At 38.1% G+C, this 23,259-nt stretch overlaps 2 protein-coding genes across 2 annotated transcripts in view; one reads left to right on the plus strand and one right to left on the minus strand.

Annotated features, from left to right (window-relative positions):
* The window catches only part of LOC114258903 (NADP-dependent malic enzyme), an 82,655-nt gene extending 61,278 nt beyond the window's left edge, over positions 1-21,377 (minus strand). The window contains exons 1-2 of the mRNA XM_082893271.1: positions 21,342-21,377; positions 6,555-6,638 (exon numbers count right to left, since the gene is read on the minus strand). Of these exons, the coding sequence (XP_082749397.1) occupies positions 6,555-6,638; positions 21,342-21,377 (120 nt within the window). The remainder of the gene's footprint in view (positions 1-6,554; positions 6,639-21,341) is intronic.
* LOC114306887 (azadirone synthase LFS) overlaps positions 1-23,259 on the plus strand; it is a 175,017-nt gene that overhangs the window by 83,731 nt on the left and 68,027 nt on the right. The gene's annotated exons all lie outside the window — the stretch shown is intronic.

The following is a 23,259-nucleotide window of genomic DNA, read 5'->3' on the forward strand; positions in this document are numbered from 1 at the left end:
AATTGTTATGGAATGACTATTGTTGACATAAAAAATTTCTTAGAGTGAATGAGAGGCTTTCTAACTTGTGGTTGTATCTTTTAAAGTTTAGGTGGAGGTGAGTTGGCTAGAGACTTCATAGAAGATTTCAAAGTAACTAAAACTAGTATTTGTTGGTGTAACCTTTTGTCTTGACTTGTGTAGGCTTTTTGTGGTGGTTTAATATGGTAATTGGTGTTGTTATTTGTCACGTGAGCAGTTATGAGAATTCAATTTTATTTTCTTTGTACCGTAGTAAGCTGTGGTGGATTATTTCTTGAGTTAAATTGTTTATTTTTCAAGTGTGGAGCAAATTTCGTAGTGATTGGATTGAAGTACTAAAAAGATTATTTTAATTAGAATTCTGAATCAGAAGTGTAGAATTATTTCTTTTGGCAAGGGATGCACATGGAATTTCCTTTGGAGAGATTTTATTGTAATTTGAGGTTAATCAATTTATCAACAATTCAGGAATTTTAGAGTCGTTTCAGTGTTAATCTTTACAGGTGTCTCATTGTGATTGGTTTGGGATGCTTCTAGGGTGAGAGATAAAATATTATGTTAATTAGCCTCAATAGTGGTATTAATACTTGTCGATAAGTGAGTTGGTATAATAAGAGTTGTCCAATTTGGGTTTGATATCTTGGGTTATCGTAATAATAGTGTGATGTATAATAGTGTTGGTAAGGTATTGTCTGTTTTGTGATAGTTGACGGTCACTATTTGAGTTGGTGGATAGTGCTTTTGAAAAGTTATTATTTCGTTTTGTTAAGGTCTCAGAGTAGTGATAGTTATTTTGGCCTTGCGATGCATTGTGCATTAGGCGATTGAGATAGTTCGTTGAAGTTGGGTTATCACCAATAAGGTATGGTGTCTTGGTATTCTAGGAAGTCATTTTGCCAAAATTTTGTTATGCTTAAGGGATTAGATCCTATTTTGTTGATGTGGGTTATCGAAGTGGATAGAAGAATCACTTAATGGTTTATACTAGTAGGGGTTTTATAATCAATTGTTGTGCAAATGTCATAATTTGGTTTGTTACCAGTGTGACTTGTTGTGGCTCATGTAGTAGTCAAAGAAATTTTATTGATGCATTAGTAAGTACTTGAGTGAGTTTGTGGATGACTGTAGAATGTATTACATTACTTGAGTTTAATTTCAAGGACGAAATTTCTTTAAGGAGGGTAAGTTGTAATGACCCAATTTTTTTTTTTTAAAAAAAATAGCCAGCGCATAATTTAATTGACCAAATTTTCGAATTTGATTGCCGTGTAAATTCTGTGCGAAAATAGTTCGGTTTTGTATTTTTTAAAAATAGTTCCTGATCTCTGAAAATTATGAAATTTTTATATGTTGTTCCCATATGAGTCTAGCACGTTAGGTAAACATTTCAGAATTTAATGATGAGTATTTATTTTATGAAAATTCACGGACTGATTGGTGTTCAATTTAATTTATAGCAGAATTTAAAATTGAGTTTTGGGTGTTCAGACCATGATTTGAGATAAATTTATTGGGTTTGTTTTGGTATATAATTGGAACATACTTGACTTATGGGTGAGACCCATGACTTAGATTTAATTTAAATTGGTTTATTTAATGACTCACGTTTAACTGTTTAATCATTTTAAAATGTGATTGGTAATAACCACCTTAGGAGTTTTATTATTTATTATATAGGATTATAATAAATATTTGATAGTTGATTTTATGATGTATACCATTAAACGAAATATATTTTGTGGTGAGAAAATATTATATCTTTTCATCATTAATGATGTTAAAATATACTTTTAATTGATATATATATATATATATATAGATTCATAGATGTTTTAATATAATAAAATAAAGTATAATAATGATGATAGAAGAGCAGCCCACGTGGGGCTACTCCATTTCCTATCCCTCTCCTCATTTCACTTCATTCATTTTTCTTCTTCTTTTGGTTCTTGAGCAGCATTCTCTCTCTCTCTCTCTCTCTCTCTCTCTCTCTCTCTCTCTCGCTCTCTCAAATTTCTTTTAGGTTTATCACAAGACCTCTTTGATCCACCAAAATCTATTAGGTTTTAGACCATAGTTTTTAAGATCAAAGTGAGGAGCTTGGTGAGAGCAACGATTTGACCGGTGGAGATCGAAATCCAACAAAGTCAAAAATTGGAGTTTTTGCTTGTTTCCTCTTCAAGCTTGAGGTAGGGATTTTTCCAACATTTCTTTATGCACTTTTACTTGATTATAGGGAGTTTAGAGTTGTATATAATTTAATTAGTGTCACGACCCCAACCCGCCCCTAGTAGGATGGTGTCGTGATGGCCAGTAATCTGCCACTACCGAAGGCCATGTTTCAAGATTCACACACAATCAGAGTATTACATATGGGGCTAACAAGTACGGAAACAATGATTTACAATACAAATGGTCCATAAGAGCAGTGCATAAGTCAAATGGGATGGCATACATCTTTACATAACCTTACAACTTGAATACAATTAAAGTAAGGTACAAAAATACTTACTACATTTTAACAAAAGGGATTCACAAGCCGACATAAACGAAATGCCTGAACTGCAGGTCAAGGAACATAGTTTTCCAGATTGCCGACATCCCCACTGTCGACATAACATACATACAAAATACACATCTTGATCAAAAGGCTTCTCAAGCCGACGTGTGCAAAATACAATAATTATAAGTCGAGAAGCATGATTTTCAAGATTGCCGACATAATTACAAGTCAAGCCGACATAACAAAAATCCAAACAAGCTCGCGAATCACATCTAGGCGTCATCGCCTTCTTGCTCATCACCTACATATATATAGAGAGAGGGTGATATTGGATACTCAGTGAATGATATAAATAATAAAGGGCTTTCATGAATAATAGCCGAAGTCCTTTCAAAACAATACATGTCAAAACTTATATAACAAGGGATGGACCTTGTCCATCTGACAAATCTTCAAGGATTCGAGGGATGCTTACTAGCATCGGCATATTACAAATTATGACATTCCAGACAAACAAACCCATGCGGTAAACCGTCAGTGGCAAAACAAAACAAAGCAAGGGAGATATCTCAACAAGGGTGCTACAAAATTTTAGAGTCCTCTAGCACAAAGGACCTATGTTACGATGGCCCGTAGCCCCCTAACACGAGAGTACTACGAAAGTTTAGAGTCCTCCAGCACAAGGGACTTTCAAAACAAGATGTGCAGTTGCATTATAGTCTCCTGACAGTAAGGACTTTCAAAACAAGATGTGCAGTTGCATTATAGTCCCCTGACACTAAGGACTTTCAAAACAAGATGTGCACTTGCATTATAGTCCCCTGACACTAAGGACTTTCAAAACAAGATGTGCAGTTGCATTATAGTCCACTGACACTAAGGACTTTCAAAGCAAGATGTTCAGTTGCATTATAGTCCCTTGACACTAAGAACTTTCCGAGGAGGTCAACAAAACAAGATAATGCTTGATATACCAAAATAGGGACGATCATTCATGCTTAACAAATACTTTTCAAACCAAGGCAAAGCAAAGCTCATCAAAACATTGATAACATAACTTTATTAAAAATACCACTCACATAGTTCTTCGAACGTCGGGTCAAGGCAAGTCCAGGTCCTACAAACACATGGCAAAATCTATTGAATGCACTTCTCAAAACAAGTCTTCCATGCATGCAAATGACCTCGGCATTCTTCGAAAACTAAGTCAAATCAGATCAAAACACAGTTCCTTATCGCTGGAAAACAAGCTGGGCAACCACCAGGTCTAGGCCGAGGTCCCACACCTCCTTACCGAGGTGTGGCCTCGATGGCCACAGTCAAGGAAATGGAGTCGGGAAAATCTGGGTTTCCCTCTCTTGAAGAACATGACGAACATGAAGAACATGAACATGAGGAAGATGAATGCAACGATTAAAACTTGCTATTACAAAATCTGAGATTTCATGCTAAGAATCCGAAATCATGGACCTGGGTACCCATACTCGAAGATCTTACGAAAACAAACACAAAAACATGGTTCTAGATGCAAACTTTCGGATCAAAAAAAGACTTTTCTTCAAGAACACATGAAAACCGTTTTGTCTTTCTAAAACCAACTTTAAATCAATGCACGACGTGCAGAACAGGTTTGATCGTGCAATGCAGCTAGATGATCAATAAGAACAACAAGAGTAGGTTAAGATTCTAACCTCAAAACTTGAATCTAACGGTTCAAACTCCAACGATCAAGCTTGGAAGTTCACTCTCTCTTACTCAAAACTTCTCCTTCCTTCCTAGAGCCTCTCTCTCTAAAAGACAAGATTTGATACAAAATGATATGTTTTCTCGACAGCCACTGACTTAACCCTCTGCTGGGACACGTGGCATCGGCTGATTGGCTCTACTCAAAAAGGTGACTGACTTGACAAGACAAGACCATGACAAAGTGTATCTAACAAGCTACTCGGTAAGGCACTCCGGCAAGTGATGACATGGGCTAAGGACAAAGCTTCGGCAACTAAGGTGACAATGACCTCGGCTAGGAAGGACAACTCTTGACTAAGCTGTGCCACACCTTGGCCTAGATGTGCCACACCTCGGTCTAGGTCATACCACTCCAGGACAAGGTCACTTAGGTGCAAAGGTAACGTCTCGGCCTAGATAGTACACATCTCGACCTTGGTGATGAACACCTCGGCCTAGATAATGACATCTCGGCCAATATGCCAGGGTGAAGATGGAGGTCAACCGAAGTGGTTACAAGATAGTTCTAAGTGTAGAAAGGTTCGAAGGTGTCTAGGCTTAAGATGACCTCGGCAACATACCAGGCAAGAACAAAGTATGCAAGAAACACTCAAGTAAAACAAGACAAGATTTGCAAATGCACATAACAAAACAAGATCATACATAAATGTATGCAAGTATGACTAAGTTGAAGTGAGGGTTGTTACAATTAGAATTTTTGAAATATTTGTGATTTATTTGCTTAAAAGAGAAATTTTGAGAAAAAGTAAAAAGTTGATGCCCAAATTGCGAAAGTGTAAACTTGGAATATGTTTGTAAGGTTATGAAAGAGTTATGTTTTAAATTTGAACAAAAAGGGACTTCGATTCGATTGGTTTTGAATTTTTTACTGGTTTGTGATCAAAAGAGCATTTTTAAAGAAAACAAAGGAATTACACTTAACTTTTGGAGCTTCCGATCAAAATAGGATGTCATGATTGAATAATGCTTGGAGAATGAGTTTGGAAAGAAAATGATGTTTTCTTGGGCATTAACGGTATTATTTTGCTCAATGTATCTGTTGGAATAAAACCGACACGGTTAGAAATGGACCTTGAGAGGTTACTGGGCGTGATTTTGATATGAAAACTAGTGTACTTGTTCATATTTGATGAGATGTGGAATAGATTGTATTTATCAAAATTTTTGGAATTTAATTGTTTAAATATCTATTTAGAAATATCTATTTTGGGTTATTGGTGGAGGATAGCCATGATTGTTGTAGAAATGCATGAGACTTAGGAAAATTGAAACACATTCCTCATTTGTTGCATTGGACATTGTATTACATTCATTTCATTGGAAATGTATCTGTTTTGAGAAATGTTTGGAAATGTATCTGTTTGCGAAAAGATAAATACTTGGTGAATCTGGGTAAGGGGTGTAGAACCGCGCGGTTAGGTGTCCAGCCTTCCAGCTTACTGGTAAAAATGATAGTGGTAGTGCATTAGGGCCTACTTGTAGACACTCACCTAGAGATTTACAGAGCCTGTATTCATGTAACATATATGGTTTAAAATGGAAATGATTTTATATCTGTTGTTGCATCTTAGTATTGCATGCTTTATAATAAATAAATAAATAAAAAGAGATAAATTGTTTTATCATGAGCATGGCATGAGCATACTCCTCTTTAGTCTTGTCATGGTTCATATGTTGTATAGTATATCTCTACTGGGCTGTGGCTCACCCTATAAGGGAAACCATTTCAGGTACAGGTGCTATGTTTCCACCAAGGCATTGACTTGGGAGGACTCGGAGCTGAGGCTTCATTTTTGTTTTATTGTTATTTGTTGAACGTAAGCCCAGGGCTGTATTTGCGCTGAGTTCAAACTCCATTTTGTGTAACCAAGAATGTTGGATAAATTTGTAAGCATGTAGGGCACTTGTTATCTGTTTTGCTTCCATTTCATACTTGTTGTAAAATGTATGCTTGGGGTTGGAACTGAGGCATTGAGATGTGAACAACATGTATTTAGCATTTGGGATTTACTGGAAATGGATGTACGGAATAGTTAGCTTTATATATGTGTTTGTCTATCAGGTGGGTTTTGTAGCATAAATAGATATACCCTGCCCAATTTTTGGGGTGTTACAATAGCTTACAGTTGTGAGCATAAGCTGGTAACCTGTTTGGTGTAACTCTGGGATTATAGATTTAAGCAGTAGAGTAGTGTTTGGTAAATAAGCAGCTTTTAAGTTCTACCAAACAAGCCTAATAAGAACTTAAAAATTAAAACTGATCCACCACCATGTTGCCATATACCTGGATATCATCATTGAAGACAAGATGAGTAGAACCATATTTCTCTAGCAGCTCAAAAGCATTGTGGTTTGCAAAATCTTCAAACTATAAAGTGATGGTAAAGCATTCAAACCAATAATAGAACTGCATTAACATGATCAGACTTCGAAAATATTCAAACTAAAGCTGCAATCCAAACATGGTATAAATTTTTTTCTTAAGAATTTGTCTAGTTGAAAAAATTATTAGTTTTTTTCTTTTTAATTTTTAACTGTCATATTCATATTTTCTTCTTAGCTTGTGTGTCCAAAGAGAGATATATAGAAGCTCCCACAATGTAATAAAGAAATACAATACTCTTGAGGACATTTTGGTCATTGAAATGAAGGGTAAAAATGTTAATTTAAACCTTTATACGTACTTTAAGGGTAAAATTGTCATTTTAAATTAGTTGTCATGATTTTTCATTGGAGCTTCTACTTAGAGCGTCTTCAATGATTCATTTTTTGTTTTATCAAATTTAAATTTGATGAAAAACATACAAAATTGGTACTCCAATGTTAATATCAAATCAATATCAAATTGAGATATTTTATTTTTTCTTCAAATTGAGAATGCTGGAACTTTTCACCAAATTACTGTAGATAGCCATTACCTTTATAGGCTGTTGGACAGTGGAGGAGAATTGGAAAATCGACCAGTTGTTCACCTGTTGACCACCTCCTTACAAACTTTGTTTCAGAATTTTGGAAAATTTATACTAGCTAGTCGACCGGCCAGACATCCTCATTTGTCCTTCCGGTCGACCAGTAGTCAGATGAAGTTATTACTTAAATTTTCATTCAAATTTGACATTAAAAAAAAAAAAAAAGTGTAAACATTGGAGATGCTCTTACACACCAATATTTACTTCAAGACACATCATTAAATTCTTTTAATATTTATGGAAATTAGGTCAAAACCCTCTCATAATAAAACTTTAATGCATTAAGGATAATGATAAAATAAAATTGTTAAAAAGTCCAACACATACCAGTATTACCAAAATTTTAAACTTTAAAATAATTTATCTTTTGATTTAGATGTCAATTTTTAATAAAATTAGTATTTTTAGAATTCTCTCATCAAGATCTATTAAATAATATAGCGACCCCGGTCTTTTCCCATTCGATTATTGTATGCGGACTTAGGTTCCGTAGATTCTGTCATTGTATAATTGTTGTTGTCATTCATTATTTTCTTATTTTGAGTCTTGGGTTGTGTTGGAAAGTTTTGGAGCAGGTTGGTTGAGCTTAGGAACCAAGTCTAGTTGCCCAGATTTTGGCTTGTCCGCTCGAGCGGGGGTTTGGACGCTCGAGCGGGGAATACACCCATCCAATATGTCCTGTGTAGTGTTGGCCACTCGAGCGGGGGATTGGACGCTCGAGCGGGAAGTCGTGAGTGACGCTCGAGCGGGGAGTTGGGCGCTCGAGCGTGGACCTGTCTGCAAAAACTTCTGGGAGAGTGCACTCGCCGCTCGAGCGGGAGTTTGGCCGCTCGAGCGGGGCGACTGGTATAAAAATCCGAGATCCGACTTTCAGGATCATTTTTCATCTCCCTTTTGATTTTAAAACCCTAGAACCGTCTTCTCCCTCTCCCTACACACCTTCTCTCTTAGGTTTGATCTACTTAGAGTGTATTTCTACCCTAAGTCCTTTGTTAAAAAGATAGAGTAAGTCGAGGGCTTCCATTTAATCTGAACGTTTGGTGGTTTGGAGCACTTTGGAATTTGGGTCTTCATCTTCATCTTATCCATTCGAGTTCTTCACTTCAAGGTAGGGATTTCCTACTCCATCCTATAAGTTTTGTCCTAAGTTTTGGTATTTTGATATGTTGGGAGTACTTTGGTAATTTTGGGAAAACCCTAGTTGTATTAATAAATTAATTTGTATAATTAATTTAAGAAAATTGGGGAAATTGGTTAAATGCATGAAATTGAGGAATTCATTGATTAAATGGTGTAGTTGGACAAGTAAAATCACTCGCCTATTGAATTGTTGATATATTTATTTCCAGTCTAGAAATAACTGTTTTGGGCTATCGGTGGAGGATAGTCGTGTTTGTTGTAGACATTGCATGTGGATTAGGAATAACTGAAACTAATCACATTGGTTAAGTCATTAATTTTGACTATTGCATTAATACAGAAAATACGTGTATTGATTGAGCATTGCATTTGCATATATATTGTTTTGTGTGGGAGGAGATAGGGGATGTACTCCACGGTTTAGGGGAAGATAGGGGATGGACCTCTAAACCGGATTTTGTTTGGGAGGAGATAGGGGATGGACTCCATTAGCATCACTTTTATGTGTGCTTATTTATATTGAAGTGTTTTATTTGATACAGCACTAAAATGTGTATCAAACTGGAAGTATGAAGTGTTTGATTTGAGCCTGAGTCTCATCTGTTTGTTGACATTGGAAGAATGTGAATATAATATATATAGTTCACTGTTGTAAGTTTGGCCAGGTTCTGAGCCATATTGATAAAGTTGGAAAGTAAAACGTGTCTTAGACAATATTGTCATGAGACTGTAAAATGATGTAATTGATTATCTTGGTTAACCATCTATTGAATGCTAATGCTTTATTCAATGCTTATATTTGGTTTAGTATTTTTCTACTGGGCTGTGGCTCACCCTTTATGGGAACATCATTTTCAGGTTCAGGTGATAAGCTACCTCCAAGGACTTAGCTTGGAAGGATTTAGCTTTTGGATTCTGAAGATCATCTTTAGTTATTTGTTTTTATTTGATATATAATCAAGCCTAGGGCTTTATTTGTATTTGAGTTAGAACTCATAATGTAAGCCCATAGGGCATTTAATTTGGTATTACATGTAATATTTTTATTTAATAATACACTGATGAATGGGATAATGAATTGTTTTCTTTTAATATTGCATGTCAATGATGTATATAATGGGTTTATTTTGAGGGCGTTACAACTTGGTATCAGAGCGTACCGGGTTTGAATACTTTGGGTACGTGGGACGTGATTAGCATCACATTGGGTTGATCTCGTTTGATAGAGACTTAGTGTAATGTTATATGCTTATGTGATAACATGTTTATGTGATTATGTGGGTATGGAATGTAGTTTCTGGGATGTTGATTGGACCCTTGAGTTTCTAGTAGTCTTGTTGGAAAGGCACTTGATCACTGCTGTTTCCAACCGGAACTATAGTAACGCATTGGGACTATCATTATCCGGGAATGAAATTCGTAGGTGCTTATGTGATTATGTGCTTACGTGGAATGAATTATTTTTTGTCCAATGCATGAGGACGCGAGTGTTTAGTTTCGGCACATTTATTAATGTGCTAACGTCTTTTTTTTTTCCTTTATTAGGATGTCAGGACGAGCACGAGGACGCGGTAGGCGTGGTAGGCCGGGTAGGCAGGAGGTACTGGTGCCAGAGGAGATTCCGGCAGTTCATGAGGGAATTGGCCAGGCCAATGTGGCCGAGCCAGTAGGCCAGCAGGCTATGGGTGCTTTAGCCCGAGAGATAGTAGGGGCATTCAGGGAGTCAGTAGGCATTCTTAAGGCTGAGAATCAAGCTCAGGCTGTTATTGCGGATGCAGGACCTTCCTTTTTGAAGAGGGAGTTCTTCCGATCTAATCCGGATGAATTTGTGGGTGATCCTAAAGAGCCGCTTAAGGCAGATGAATGGCTCGAACAGACAACGAAGACGTTTGAGATGCTTGGCATCGAAGACGAGGGGTTGAAGGTGACCTTGGCATCATTCCAGTTGAAGGGGGATGCGGGTCAGTGGTGGAAGTTCACTAAGGGGCGTATAGGAGGTACATGGGAGGCTTTTGTGAATGCTTTCGAGGAGAAGTTCTTATCTCCAGCAGTTAGGGAGAAGCTGAGAGACCAGTTTTGCCAGCTTAAGCAGTCGAGTTCTTTAGTGGCCGAGTTTGAGGCTGCATTTACTAGTTTGTCCAGGTTTGCACTTGAATTGGTGGCGTCTGAGGAACGCCGTTGTATTGAGTTTGAGAGGAAGTTGAGGCATGGCCTCAAGCTGAGAGTTGGGGGAACTATGATTCGGGATTATGGGCGTTTGGTTGATGCTGCAGCCCACATGGAAATCATGATGCAGGAGGAGGAGGAAGGACAGAAGGGCTCCAAGAGGAGTCAGGATGGTCAGAGTGATGGTAGGAGACAGAAGGGTTTTAATCCCCAACAGTCTCAGGGTAGCTTTTCTAGATCGACTTTTCCTGTGCCGAGTGCTAGTTCGGGGAAAGGCAGTCAGGGAGACATTACCTGTTTCAAGTGTGGCCAGCTGGGCCACAAGTCTCCAGTTTGTCCTCCGAGGGGAGGAGTGCAGAGAGCAGCATCATCTGCGGCTCGATCTCAGAGCCAGAGTCAGGGTAGAGGCCAGCCACTCTCGTGTTATCAGTGTGGTCAGCCAGGGCATATGAAGAGGTATTGCCCACAGTTGGGTGGCACACCTGGTGCATGTAACGCCCTCAAAATTAACCCATTATATAACATTGACATGCATTATTTAAAGAAGACAATTTATTAATTCATTCATCAGAGTATTATTAAATAAATCATTACATGTAACATCGAATAAAATGCCCTACAGGCTTACATCTTTCCAAGCCAACACTTGGACTCAAAAATATGAGTTCTAATCTCAATACAAGAAAAGCCCTAGGCTTGAATGTTTACATGTACAAATAAATAAAAACTATTAACTAAAGGTTGTCTTCTTCAATCCAGAAGCCAAACCCTCCCAAGCTAAGTCCTTGGAGGTAGCTTATCACCTGAACCTGAAAATGATGTTCCCATAAAGGGTGAGCCACAGCCCAGTAGAAACATACTAAACCATATATAAGCAATGAATAAAGCAATAGCATTCAACAGATGGTTAACCAAAATAATCAATTACTTCATTTTACAGTCTCATGACACTATTGCCAAAGATACATTTTACTTTCCAATTTTATCAATATGGCTCAAAACTTGGCCAAACTTATAACAGTGATTCACATATATCATATTCACATCCTTCCAATATCAACAAACAAATGAGACTCAAGCTCAAATCAAACACTTCATACTTCCAAATTGATACACATTTTAGTGCTGTATCAATAAAACACTTCTATATAAATAAGCACACATAAAAGTGATGCTAATGGAGTCCATCCCCTATCTCCTCCCAAAAAAAATCCGGTTTAGAGGTCCATCCCCTATCTTCTCCTAAACCGTGGAGTACATCCCCTATCTCCTCCCACACACAAAACAATGTATGCAAATGCAATGCTCAATCAATACACGTATTTTCTGTATCAATGCAATAGTCAAAATTAATGACTTAACCAATGTGATTAGTTTCAGTTATTCCTAATCCACATGCAATGTCTACAACAATCACGACTATCCTCCACCGATAGCCCAAAACAGTTATTTCTAAACTGAAAATAACTATGTCATCAATTCAATAAACAAATGATTCCAATTACCCAATTATGCTATTTAACCAATGAATTCCCCAATTCCATGAATTTAACCATCTTTTCCCAATTCCATGAATTACTTATACAAATTAATTCAATAATACAACTAGGGTCTTTCCCAAAATTACCAAAGTATCCCCAACATATCAAATTACCAAAGCTTAGAACAAAACCTATAAAATGGAGTAGGAAATCCCTACCTCAAAGAAAATAACCCGAATGGAGAAGATAGAGATAAATGCCCAAATTCCAATGTGCTCCAAATCACCAAATGTTCAGATTAGAACGAAGCCCAAGCCGTCCTCTATCTTTCTAATGAAGGATCTAGGGTAGAAACACACCCTAAGTGGATCAAATCTAAGAGAGAAGGTGAATAGGGAGAGAGAGAAGTCGGACCTAGGGTTTGGAATCAAAAAGAATGTGAAAAAGACTGATCAAAACCCGTTGTTGCGTATATAAACTGGACAGGCTCGCTCGAGCGAAGACTTGGTCGCTCGAGCGACCAGACACAGAGAAACTACGCTCGAGCCAAGGAAGCCTTGCTCGAGCCAACAAGCCAAAAGCTCGCTCGAGCGAAAGAAAGCTCGATCCAGCGAAGAACTCAAACCCTCAGGTCTGTAACCAGACACACGCTCGAGCGAAAGAACAATTGCTCGAGCGAAGAACGAACTAACTCGCTCGAGTGAATAAAAGCTCGCTCGAGCCAAGAATGCAAAGCTACAGGTCCAAACCAGAAACAAACTCTCGCTCGAGCTACCAAACCCCGGCTCGAGCGAAGAACCAAAAACAACAGCTCGCTCGAGCGACAAACTCCTCGCTCGAGCGAAGATCCAAAATACTGGACAGCAACACATGATTTCTAAACCCAACCAACCTGAAACAAACCTGCCCAACACATCCTATAATTCCAAATGAGAAATAAGGGACAACAACAACCGTTATACAATGACAGAATCTACGGAACCTAAGTCCGGATACAATAATCAAATGGGAGAAGACCGGGGTCGCTATAGTGCATCTGGTTTGAGGCAGATTCAGGGTCAACAGCCAGCTCAGTCGGGTCAGGCCTCGAGGGCCAATCAGGGGGCTTCATCGTCTCAGTCGGTGCAGCAATCTTATGCTCCTAGGGGTGAGCAGGTTGATCAGAGGTCATCTGGGCGCATGTATGCTGTTACCGCGCAGGATCTTGTACCGGCTCCATCTGTTGTGAGAGGTACTTTCTTGTTTTGCAACTCGGTTGCTAATGTTTTGATTGATACGGGTGCATCTCATTCCTTTGTGTCTGCTGCATTTGCATCTGTTTTGGAGTTGGAGTTAGCACAGTTAGCATCTCCTATTTGTGTAGTGTCGCCTCTTGGGGGTGAATTGATTTTGAAACACGGTGTTAGGGGTTGTGATATAGAGGTCGATTACCATAGAATCCCATTTTCATTTGTAGTTATGCCTATGAGAGGTTTTGATGTTATTTTGGGTATGGACTGGTTATCGTCATACCGGGCAGTTATTGATTGCTACCGCCAGAGGGTCACTTGTTGTACCGTGAACGGAGAATATTTTCATTTTCTGGGGGATCGGGTTGGTAATGTGTTGCCACTGGGGTTTGATCCGCGAGGGCGGAGCGAGCTTAGTGGTCTACTTGCTAACCTTTCGATTAGTGAGGATGTTGAGACTCAGATTGTGTTGCCAAGGGTGGTTTGTGAGTACTCGAACGTCTTTCCCGAGGATCTTGTTGGTTTGCCACCGCATCGAGAGATTGAGTTCTCTATTGACCTAGTGCCCGGCACGGCGCCGATTTCTATGGCACCTTATCGTTTTGCCCCAGCTGAGTTAGTTGAGTTGAAGGTCCAACTCCAGGAGTTGTTAGATAAAGGCTTTATACGTCCTAGTGTTTCGCCTTGGGGAGCACCGGCCCTCTTTGTTAAAAAGAAAGGTGGCGCTTTGAGACTTTGTATAGATTATCGGAAATTGAATCGGGCTACGGTTAAGAATAAGTACCCTATGCCCCGTATAGATGATCTGTTCGATCAGTTGAAAGGTTCCCGTTGTTTCTCGAAGATAGACTTGAGATCAGGTTATCATCAGTTGAGAGTCAGGGAGGAGGATATTCCAAAGACGACATTCCGTACGAGGTATGGCCACTATGAGTTTTTGGTGATGCCATTTGGGCTCACCAATGCACCGGCAGTATTTATGGATTTGATGAACCGGATATTCCGGAATTTTTAGATCGTTTTGTAGTCGTTTTTGTGGACGACATCCTTATCTATTCGCCTTCTGAGGAAGAGCATGAGTCACACTTGAGGGTGGTGCTTGAGTTACTTAGAGCCCATAGGCTGTATGCCAAGTTTGGGAAGTCTGCGTTCTGGCTGAGGGAAGTCAAATTCTTAGGCCACGTGGTATCCGGGGAAGGAGTGTCTGTTGATACATCTAAGGTGAAGGCAGTGCAAGATTGGGCACAGCCTAAGAGTGTATTTGAGATCCGCAGTTTTCTGGGATTAGCTGGGTATTACCGTCGGTTTGTGAAAGATTTCTCCAGATTAGCTTCGCCTTTGACTAGATTGACTCGGAAGGGAGTCAAATTTGTATGGAGTGAGACTTGTGAAAAGTCGTTTCAGGAGTTAAAAGTTAGACTGACCACCGCTCCAGTATTGATTATTCCAGAGAGAGGGTTGGGTTATACAGTCTATTGTGACGCCTCACGAGAGGGTCTGGGTTGTGTGTTAATGCAAGAGGGGAAAGTAGTTGCCTATGGCTCACGTCAGTTGAAAATTCACGAGCAGAATTACCCTACGCATGATTTAGAGTTAGCAGCTGTGATATTTACCTTGAAGATTTGGAGACATTATCTTTACGGTGAGAGGTTCGAGGTATTCTCGGATCATAAGAGTCTGAAATATCTGTTCACACAGAAAGACTTGAACTTGAGGCAGAGGAGGCGGATGGAATTTATTGAGGATTATGACTTTGAATTGCATTATCATCCGGGAAAGGCCAATGTTGTGGCCGACGCCCTTAGCAGGAAACCTGTTGGTGACATAGCTACTATAGCCATCCGAGAGTGGGAGATGTTAGGTGCACTGAGGCTGCGGCCTTGTTTTCTGTTGTTGCACAACCTACACTTGTGACTCGAGTGTTAGAGGCTCAGAGGGGCGACCTTGAGGTAGAATCCCTCCGTGAGAAGATTTCTAGTGGGAAGGTTGAGAAAGGTTTGACGGTGTATCCCGACCTGAGTGTGAGATACCGAGACCGTCTGTTTGTGCCGGAGTCTCATCGAGAGGAGGTACTCCGAGAGTTTCATCATTCACGCCTTGCGGTGCATCCGGGAGGTACTAAGATGTATCGGGATTTGGGTCGCCAGTTATGGTGGTGGGGTATGAAGAGAGATGTGGCAGCTTTCGTGTCTAAGTGCCTTATTTGTCAGCAAGTGAAGGCCGAACATCAGAGGCCAGCGGGTTTGTTGCAACCCTTGCCTATTGCCGAGTGGAAGTGGGAGCATGTCACTATGGACTTCGTTGTAGGTCTTTCGAGGACTCAGCGGGGCAGTGATGCTATTTGGGTGGTTGTAGACCGGTTGACTAAGTCGGCGCACTTCATTCCTATGCGCGTTAGAGATTCAGTAGATCATCTTGCCGACTTGTATATTCGGGACATAGTGAGGTTGCACGGGGTTCCAGTGACGATCGTCTCCAATAGGGACCCTCGTTTTACTGCCAGATTATGGCAGAGCTTGCAGAGCGCCTTAGGTACTAAGTTGACCTTTAGCACAGCTTATCATCCTCAGACTGATGGGCACTCTGAGCGTACTATTCAGATCCTTGAAGATATGCTTCGGGGTTGTGTTCTTGACTTTAGCGGGTCATGGGAGAGGCACTTGCCATTAGTGGAGTTTGCCTACAACAACAGCTTCCAGTCTAGTATCGGTATGGCACCGTTCGAGGCCTTATACGGCCGACCGTGTAGGTCTCCTATTTGTTGGGCCGAGGTGGGTGATGCACCTCTGTTGGGTCCGGAGTTAGTGAGGGAAACGACGGAGAAGGTTGAGCTTATCCGTAAGAGGCTTGTTACAGCCCAGAGTCGTCAGAAATCTTTTGCCGACCGTAGGAGGAGACCTTTGGTGTTTGAGGTTGGTGATCATGTCTTTTTGAAGATATCACCAAGACGGGGATTGATGAGGTTTGGGAAGAGCGGGAAGTTGTCCCCTCGATTCATTGGTCCTTTTGAGATCCTTGAGAGGATTGGCGAGACTGCTTATCGTCTAGCTTTGCCACCGCAGTTGTCCGGAGTACATGACGTGTTTCATGTGAGTATGCTTCGGAAGTATGAGCCGGATCCATCACATGTGTTGGATTGGACCGATTTAGTGGTTGATGAGGATGTTTCGTATGAGGAGAGACCGGTTCGGGTCTTGGATAGGCGGGATCAGGTTTTGCGAGGCAAAACCATCCCTTTGGTCAAAGTTTTGTGGAAACATCACGGAGTGGAGGAAGCCACTTGGGAACGTGAGTTGGAAGTCCACGAAAAATACCCGGACATGTTTGTCGATTTGTAATCTAGTATTTAGATTTTGTAATATTGTTAAACTTAAGAGCTTTACATGTGTCTTAAGTTGTAAAACGTTGAGTATGTTTTGATAAATGAGTGTATCTTGAAACTTGCTTCATTGTAGAAGTTTAGTGTAATATTGCATTTATTGAGTACATCGTTGAATGTGTTGTTTATATCATGCGATTGAATATGATATGGGAATTGTTAACATTAAAAGGAATAATCCATAATAATGATATAGGTTGAAATATATGTTGTTTTATATATATTGTGAGATACCCTTTGATAAAGAGATGAAGTGACCAGTATTGGGTCAAGATGTTTATTGTTGTTATACAATATCTTTGAGAATTGAGAAAAATTTGTTTTATTTACAAACTTATGCTTAATTTCGGGGACGAAATTCTTTTAAGGGGGGGAGGTTATAGCGACCCCGGTCTTTTCCCATTTGATTATTGTATCCGAACTTAGGTTCCGTAGATTCCGTCATTGTATAATTGTTGTTGTCATTCATTATTTTCTTATTTTGAGTCTTGGGTTGTGTTGGGAAGTTTTGGAGTAGGTTAGTTGAGCGTAGGAACCAAGTCTAGTTGCCCAGATTTTGGCTTGTCCGCTCGAGCGGGGGTTTGGATGCTCGAGCGGGGAATACACCCATCCAATATGTCCTGTGTAGTGTTGGCCGCTCGAGCGGGGGATTGGACGCTCGAGCGGGAAGTCGTGAGTGACGCTCGAGCGGGGAGTTGGGCGCTCGAGCGTGGACCTGTCTGCAAAAACTTCTGGGAGAGTGCACTCGCCGCTCGAGCGGGAGTTTGGCCGCTCGAGCGGGAGTCTGTGAGTGGCGCTCGAGCGGGGGTTTCCACGCTCGAGCGGGGCGACTGGTATAAAAATCCGAGATCCGACTTTCAGGATCATTTTTCATCTCCCTTTTGATTTTAAAACCCTAGAACCGTCTTCTCCCTCTCCCTACACACCTTCTCTCTTAGGTTTGATCTACTTAGAGTGTATTTCTACCCTAAGTCCTTTGTTAAAAAGATAGAGTGAGTCGAGGGCTTCCATTTAATCTGAACGTTTGGTGGTTTGGAGCACTTTGGAATTTGGGTCTTCATCTTCATCTTATCCATTCGAGTTCTTCACTTCAAGGTAGGGATTTCCTACTCCATCCTATAAGTTTTGTCCTAAGTTTTGGTATTTTGATATGTTGGGAGTACTTTGGTAATTTTGGGAAAACCCTAGTTGTATTAATAAATTAATTTGTATAATTAATTTAAGAAAATTGGGGAAATTGGTTAAATGCATGAAATTGAGCAATTCATTGATTAAATGGTGTAGTTGGACAATTAAAATCACTCGCCTATTGAATTGTTGATATATTTATTTCCAGTCTACAAATAACTGTTTTGGGCTATCGGTGGAGGATAGTCGTGTTTGTTGTAGACATTGCATGTGGATTAGGAATAACTGAAACTAATCACATTGGTTAAGTCATTAATTTTGACTATTGCATTAATACAAAAAATACGTGTATTGATTGAGCATTGCATTTGCATATATATTGTTTTGTGTGGGAGGAGATAGGGGATGTACTCCACGGTTTAGGGGAAGATAGGGGATGGACCTCTAAACCGGATTTTGTTTGGGAGGAGATAGGGGATGGACTCCATTAGCATCACTTTTATGTGTGCTTATTTATATTGAAGTGTTTTATTTGATACAGCACTAAAATGTGTATCAAACTGGAAGTATGAAGTGTTTGATTTGAGCCTGAGTCTCATCTGTTTGTTGACATTGGAAGAATGTGAATATAATATATATAGTTCACTGTTGTAAGTTTGGCCAGGTTCTGAGCCATATTGATAAAGTTGGAAAGTAAAACGTGTCTTAGACAATATTGTCATGAGACTGTAAAATGATGTAATTGATTATCTTGGTTAACCATCTATTGAATGCTAATGCTTTATTCAATGCTTATATTTGGTTTAGTATTTTTCTACTGGGCTGTGGCTCACCCTTTATGGGAACATCATTTTCAGGTTCAGGTGATAAGCTACCTCCAAGGACTTAGCTTGGAAGGATTTAGCTTTTGGATTCTGAAGATCATCTTTAGTTATTTGTTTTTATTTGATATATAATCAAGCCTAGGGCTTTATTTGTATTTGAGTTAGAACTCATAATGTAAGCCCGTAGGGCATTTAATTTGGTATTACATGTAATATTTTTATTTAATAATACTCTGATGAATGGGATAATGAATTGTTTTCTTTTAATATTGCATGTCAATGATGTATATAATGGGTTTATTTTGAGGGCGTTACAAATAAGATCTATGTTGACTATGAAATTTAAATAAATAAATAAAATTACCGTCGAAATTAATGTAAATAATAACATGTTACTCTGTTTGACATTGCTACTCTGTTTGACATTGCTCAGATTATGCGCCTCCTCCTTAGAGGGTTTATGAAGCAAAAATAAAATTGGGATATCATTTTTACCAAACAAGAGTCCAATAAAGGAGTTTTAGCTAAATTTTCCTAATATTTATTACAATGATAACCTTAAGTAAAATTACTATTAAAGAAAATCATGGTCATCAAAGCAAATACACACCTGAAAAAGCAAAAATTCTCATTGCACACCAAAGTGTTGAAAACGCTATACCCTATTTTCTCCCCTACTTCCTTAGAATAATAGTTCTTTTAACATGATAGCTCCTTGAAGTTTTTGGCTTGAAAATTTGACACTCAAAAAAGTAAAGTTGCAACCAAGTAAAGCATGAATCCATCTGACATTCATGAACACACCAACGAAAAGGTGAGGATGCATTTGGTTCAATTTTCAAATTCATTTTTCAAAACTCAAAATCCAAAACTTGTTTGGTTTAAGATTTTTGAAAACTCATTTTAAAACTCAAAATCCAAAACCCTAAACTCTAAGTCCATCTCTAACGTTGCACCAAATCCATCATCAAATTCAAATTTGGTGAAAAAGTACCTTTTTTTTTTTTTTTTTTTTTTTTTTTGTGCTCCAATGGCTTCACCAAACCTGTATCAAATTGAGAAAATAACAAATATTTCACCAAACTGAGGATGCTTTGTACATTTCATCAAATCGTTATTCATGGCCGTTGTATTTTCACCACCGGATGTCCCCTGGATGACCAAGTCAAGGCAAATTTTACACAGGATGGTTGACCCCCCTCCCCCCCCCCCCCCCCCCGATGACCCCATGAGAATGAAAATTTTATTTGAACCCATATAGACACCGGAATTAAAAAGCTCTAACTCCATTACCTTTTTCCTTGCAATCTCACCTACCACATATTATAGAATTCCTCATCCTGACATCATGACTAGGCATAGAAGAGAATTCCATCAAGGTAGAATTCATGTTTCCACATCTAGCATACATAGTAACCATTGGATTACAAACTGCACTAAAAGAATTAAAACCCATCTTAATGATTTGTGCATGAGTCTGTTTGCCAAGATTCACGGTCGGCAAGCTTGAACATATTGTCAGCACGCTAGTAAATATAGCTTCATCCATAGGAAAACTTAGTTCTTTTAGTCTCATGAACAATTTGAAGCCATTCTCGCCATGATCTTTTTCACCTAATCCAATACTGTAGCATTCCACAATTTTGTATCCCAAATAGGCATCAACTGAAAAAGTTTAATTGCAGTTTGAACCTCATCAATATGAAAATACCCAATAATCATATTTGTCATGGACATAACATCACCAAATGGATTTTTCTCAAGAACTGCATGAGCTTCTTTCACAAGCCCATTCTTCACAATTTGTGCTATACTATCCTTTATAAATGTCATTTTATGAGTATTTATTTATATATATATATATATATATATTGGTCAAATGATAAGTGAAACCTTCATAAATCCATTGTAACTTTGCTATCAGATGATGATGAATTCAGAGATGCCACTTCCTACAAGATAATATGACTTCACAAAGCAATTTTAGAACTTTGTTTTGTTCTTGTTCTTCTTGATGATTATTGGAGAATTGTGGAGATTCTGCACAAGAGGTTTCTGGGTTTTTGTTTTTGGATCTTTTTTATATGTTTTTGTCATGTATTTCTCTGTTATTGTGTTTGGTCTTGTGGATCAAATTGGCTAAATTTGATAGAAAGAACTAGAGATCTTCATACAATGCTTTAATTTTCATTTTCTCTTGCCGGTCGACCAGCCGGACAACTTGTGTTTTGATGACAGCTATAAATTCACTGTTTACGTGATTGATATCAAATAGAGGAATTCATGTTTTTTTTTTTTATTCAAATTTGATGAAATATTTGGTGAACCGTTGGAGATGCCCTAAGAAATTTCAATGGAGATTTCTAATAATAAATAAGAATCCTAAACCCTAAGAAATTTCAATGGGATTTCCCAAAAGAAAAAAAAAAAACCTTAAACTACAAGAAATTTCAATGTGGATGATAATGAACCAGATGGAAGAACAGCCGTGTGTGGTGTGTTTGAACTTATATGTTGTGGTGTGTACTAAAGAAAAATGTCAAAGACCTTAAAAAAAAATTCAAATTGTTTATCAAATGTCTCACATAGGTATGAAACTCACATCATGTGATTCCACATCCATATGAGATATTTTGTAAAAGAAAAATGATTTAGAGTTCTAATTGTTGTGCTCTAGGAGAGTTCTAAACAAGTGGGTCCTATCTGTTTGTGTATGTGTTTTATTATTTTTTTTTTCTAGCCACATCATTAGAGCTTTAATTAGAACTTCAAAATTAAAGTTGTGTATCATTGCTGCTTGTAAAAAATTTGATAAAAAAATTTCAAGTCTCTAACATTACTCGTGTACTAAATTAATTAGGAGTGTGTGTGCATCTCAAGAGTAAAAATGATATATTGTGGTGTGTATTGATTAAACTTTAAAATTGTTAAGGTGTCAATTAAATAACGGTGTTTCTTCAGATAATTAAGTGAAGTGAATGTGTAAATAGAAGTTCCTTTTTCCATTGAATTAACCGACTCACAGAAGACTGAATTGTTACATTATTTTCAAATGTGTGAGTGTATTGGTATTTCAAAAATTAAAGGGGGTGGCAGTGATATTTCAAGAAAAGAGAGGGGGTGTATGTGTAATTGACCCTTAATTAATTGATTGATAATATCGGTAAAGGAATATCGGAACCTCATCATTTTAGAAATGGAGAATTTGACGAATGATGCTCTTGAAGCTCCTAGAGATTTAAAAAACTTCTCTGTACTCAATTGTATCGATCTTTGAAGCCCTGACATTCTTAACTCTGTTTCTTTACTCAAACAAGTACTCTCTCCCTCTCTCTCCCTCTCTCTCTCATATATCTAGTTTTTTTGATTGATTGATTATATATGGATCGAAAAATTATTAATTGGTGTGTACCGTTTTTGTTAATTGGTTTTTATAACCTGCCTTATCCTTTGCTTCCTCTCTTTTCTACAGGCATGTTTGGATTCTGGGTTTTTCTATGTGATCAATCATGGAATCAGCCAGGAATTTATGGATGAGGTTTTTTACCAAAGAAAAAGTTTTTTTTGATCTACCAGTAAGTGAGAAAATGAAGGTTCTTAGGAACAAGAAACATCGAAGTTACACTCCCCTTTTCGATGAACAATTGGATCCTGTCAATCAAATACATGGTTTGTTCTACTATCATTTTTCTAAAGTTACACAACTTTTTAGAAATAAGCACAAAAGTGAATATCATATCAATATAATGCTTCTTCTAATACAAGTTGACATCTATTGTATAGCTTCGTATGTGCATGACATGTATATGTATATATATGTATATACTGTGCTTGTATGATCATGTGTGTCTAGAAGTGGCTTGAGTGCTAGGAAAATTAGACTTTCGCCTAACATCCCCACACAGTAAGAGGCCTCACTTTTATATAGTTTAATATGGTAAATATAAATTTGCAATCAAACTAACTATTAAAAAAGTGGGGATAGTTGTCTTAAATTTGCATTTGGAATTTTTGTATAAGATGATATCAATGTTCAAATTTGTTTTGGGAATTGAAAGTTTTAAATTAAGTTTCGCAAGCTTAAGGGAGCACTTCAATTGATATATTACATAATTAAAGAAAACTAAAATTTCCAATGCATCCACGATTATAAAATTTCCCCTCCTAAATGTACATTAATGTGTACTAAATGGACGTCGTTTTTTTATCTATAACAATTGCATTGCCAAAAAAAATTAAAATTAAAATGGATAAAGTTTAACCTAAGATTGATTAAGTCATAAGAAACAATAAGTGAACTACCCACAATATCAATTACAAATGATATGTTAGAAAACTTGAATGTGTAATTTTGCATTTGAATAGAAAAGAAAAATATATTTCAAATGTAAATCTTAAAAAGGCTTCATTTATGTTTTTTATGCCTTAGGCGTCGAACAAACTTGAGCCTATATGCATTCATATATGTGCTTGTTTACATAATTATGTTGTTGCCTTCCTACTTTTAGATGCCACCCACATTGTTTTGTTCTTTATATTGTCCCATTCTTTTCTTCTTCCAGTTGATCCATTTTTCTTGATTTATTTTTGTTTAAATTTAAACTAATTATAACAGAGAGATACATGTTTCATAAAAAAGAAAAATATTAATTATCCTATTTTACGGATATAGG

This window comes from Camellia sinensis, chromosome 10, assembly GCF_055761805.1.
Source record: "Camellia sinensis isolate YWXY chromosome 10, ASM5576180v1, whole genome shotgun sequence".
NCBI lineage: Eukaryota > Viridiplantae > Streptophyta > Magnoliopsida > Ericales > Theaceae > Camellia > Camellia sinensis.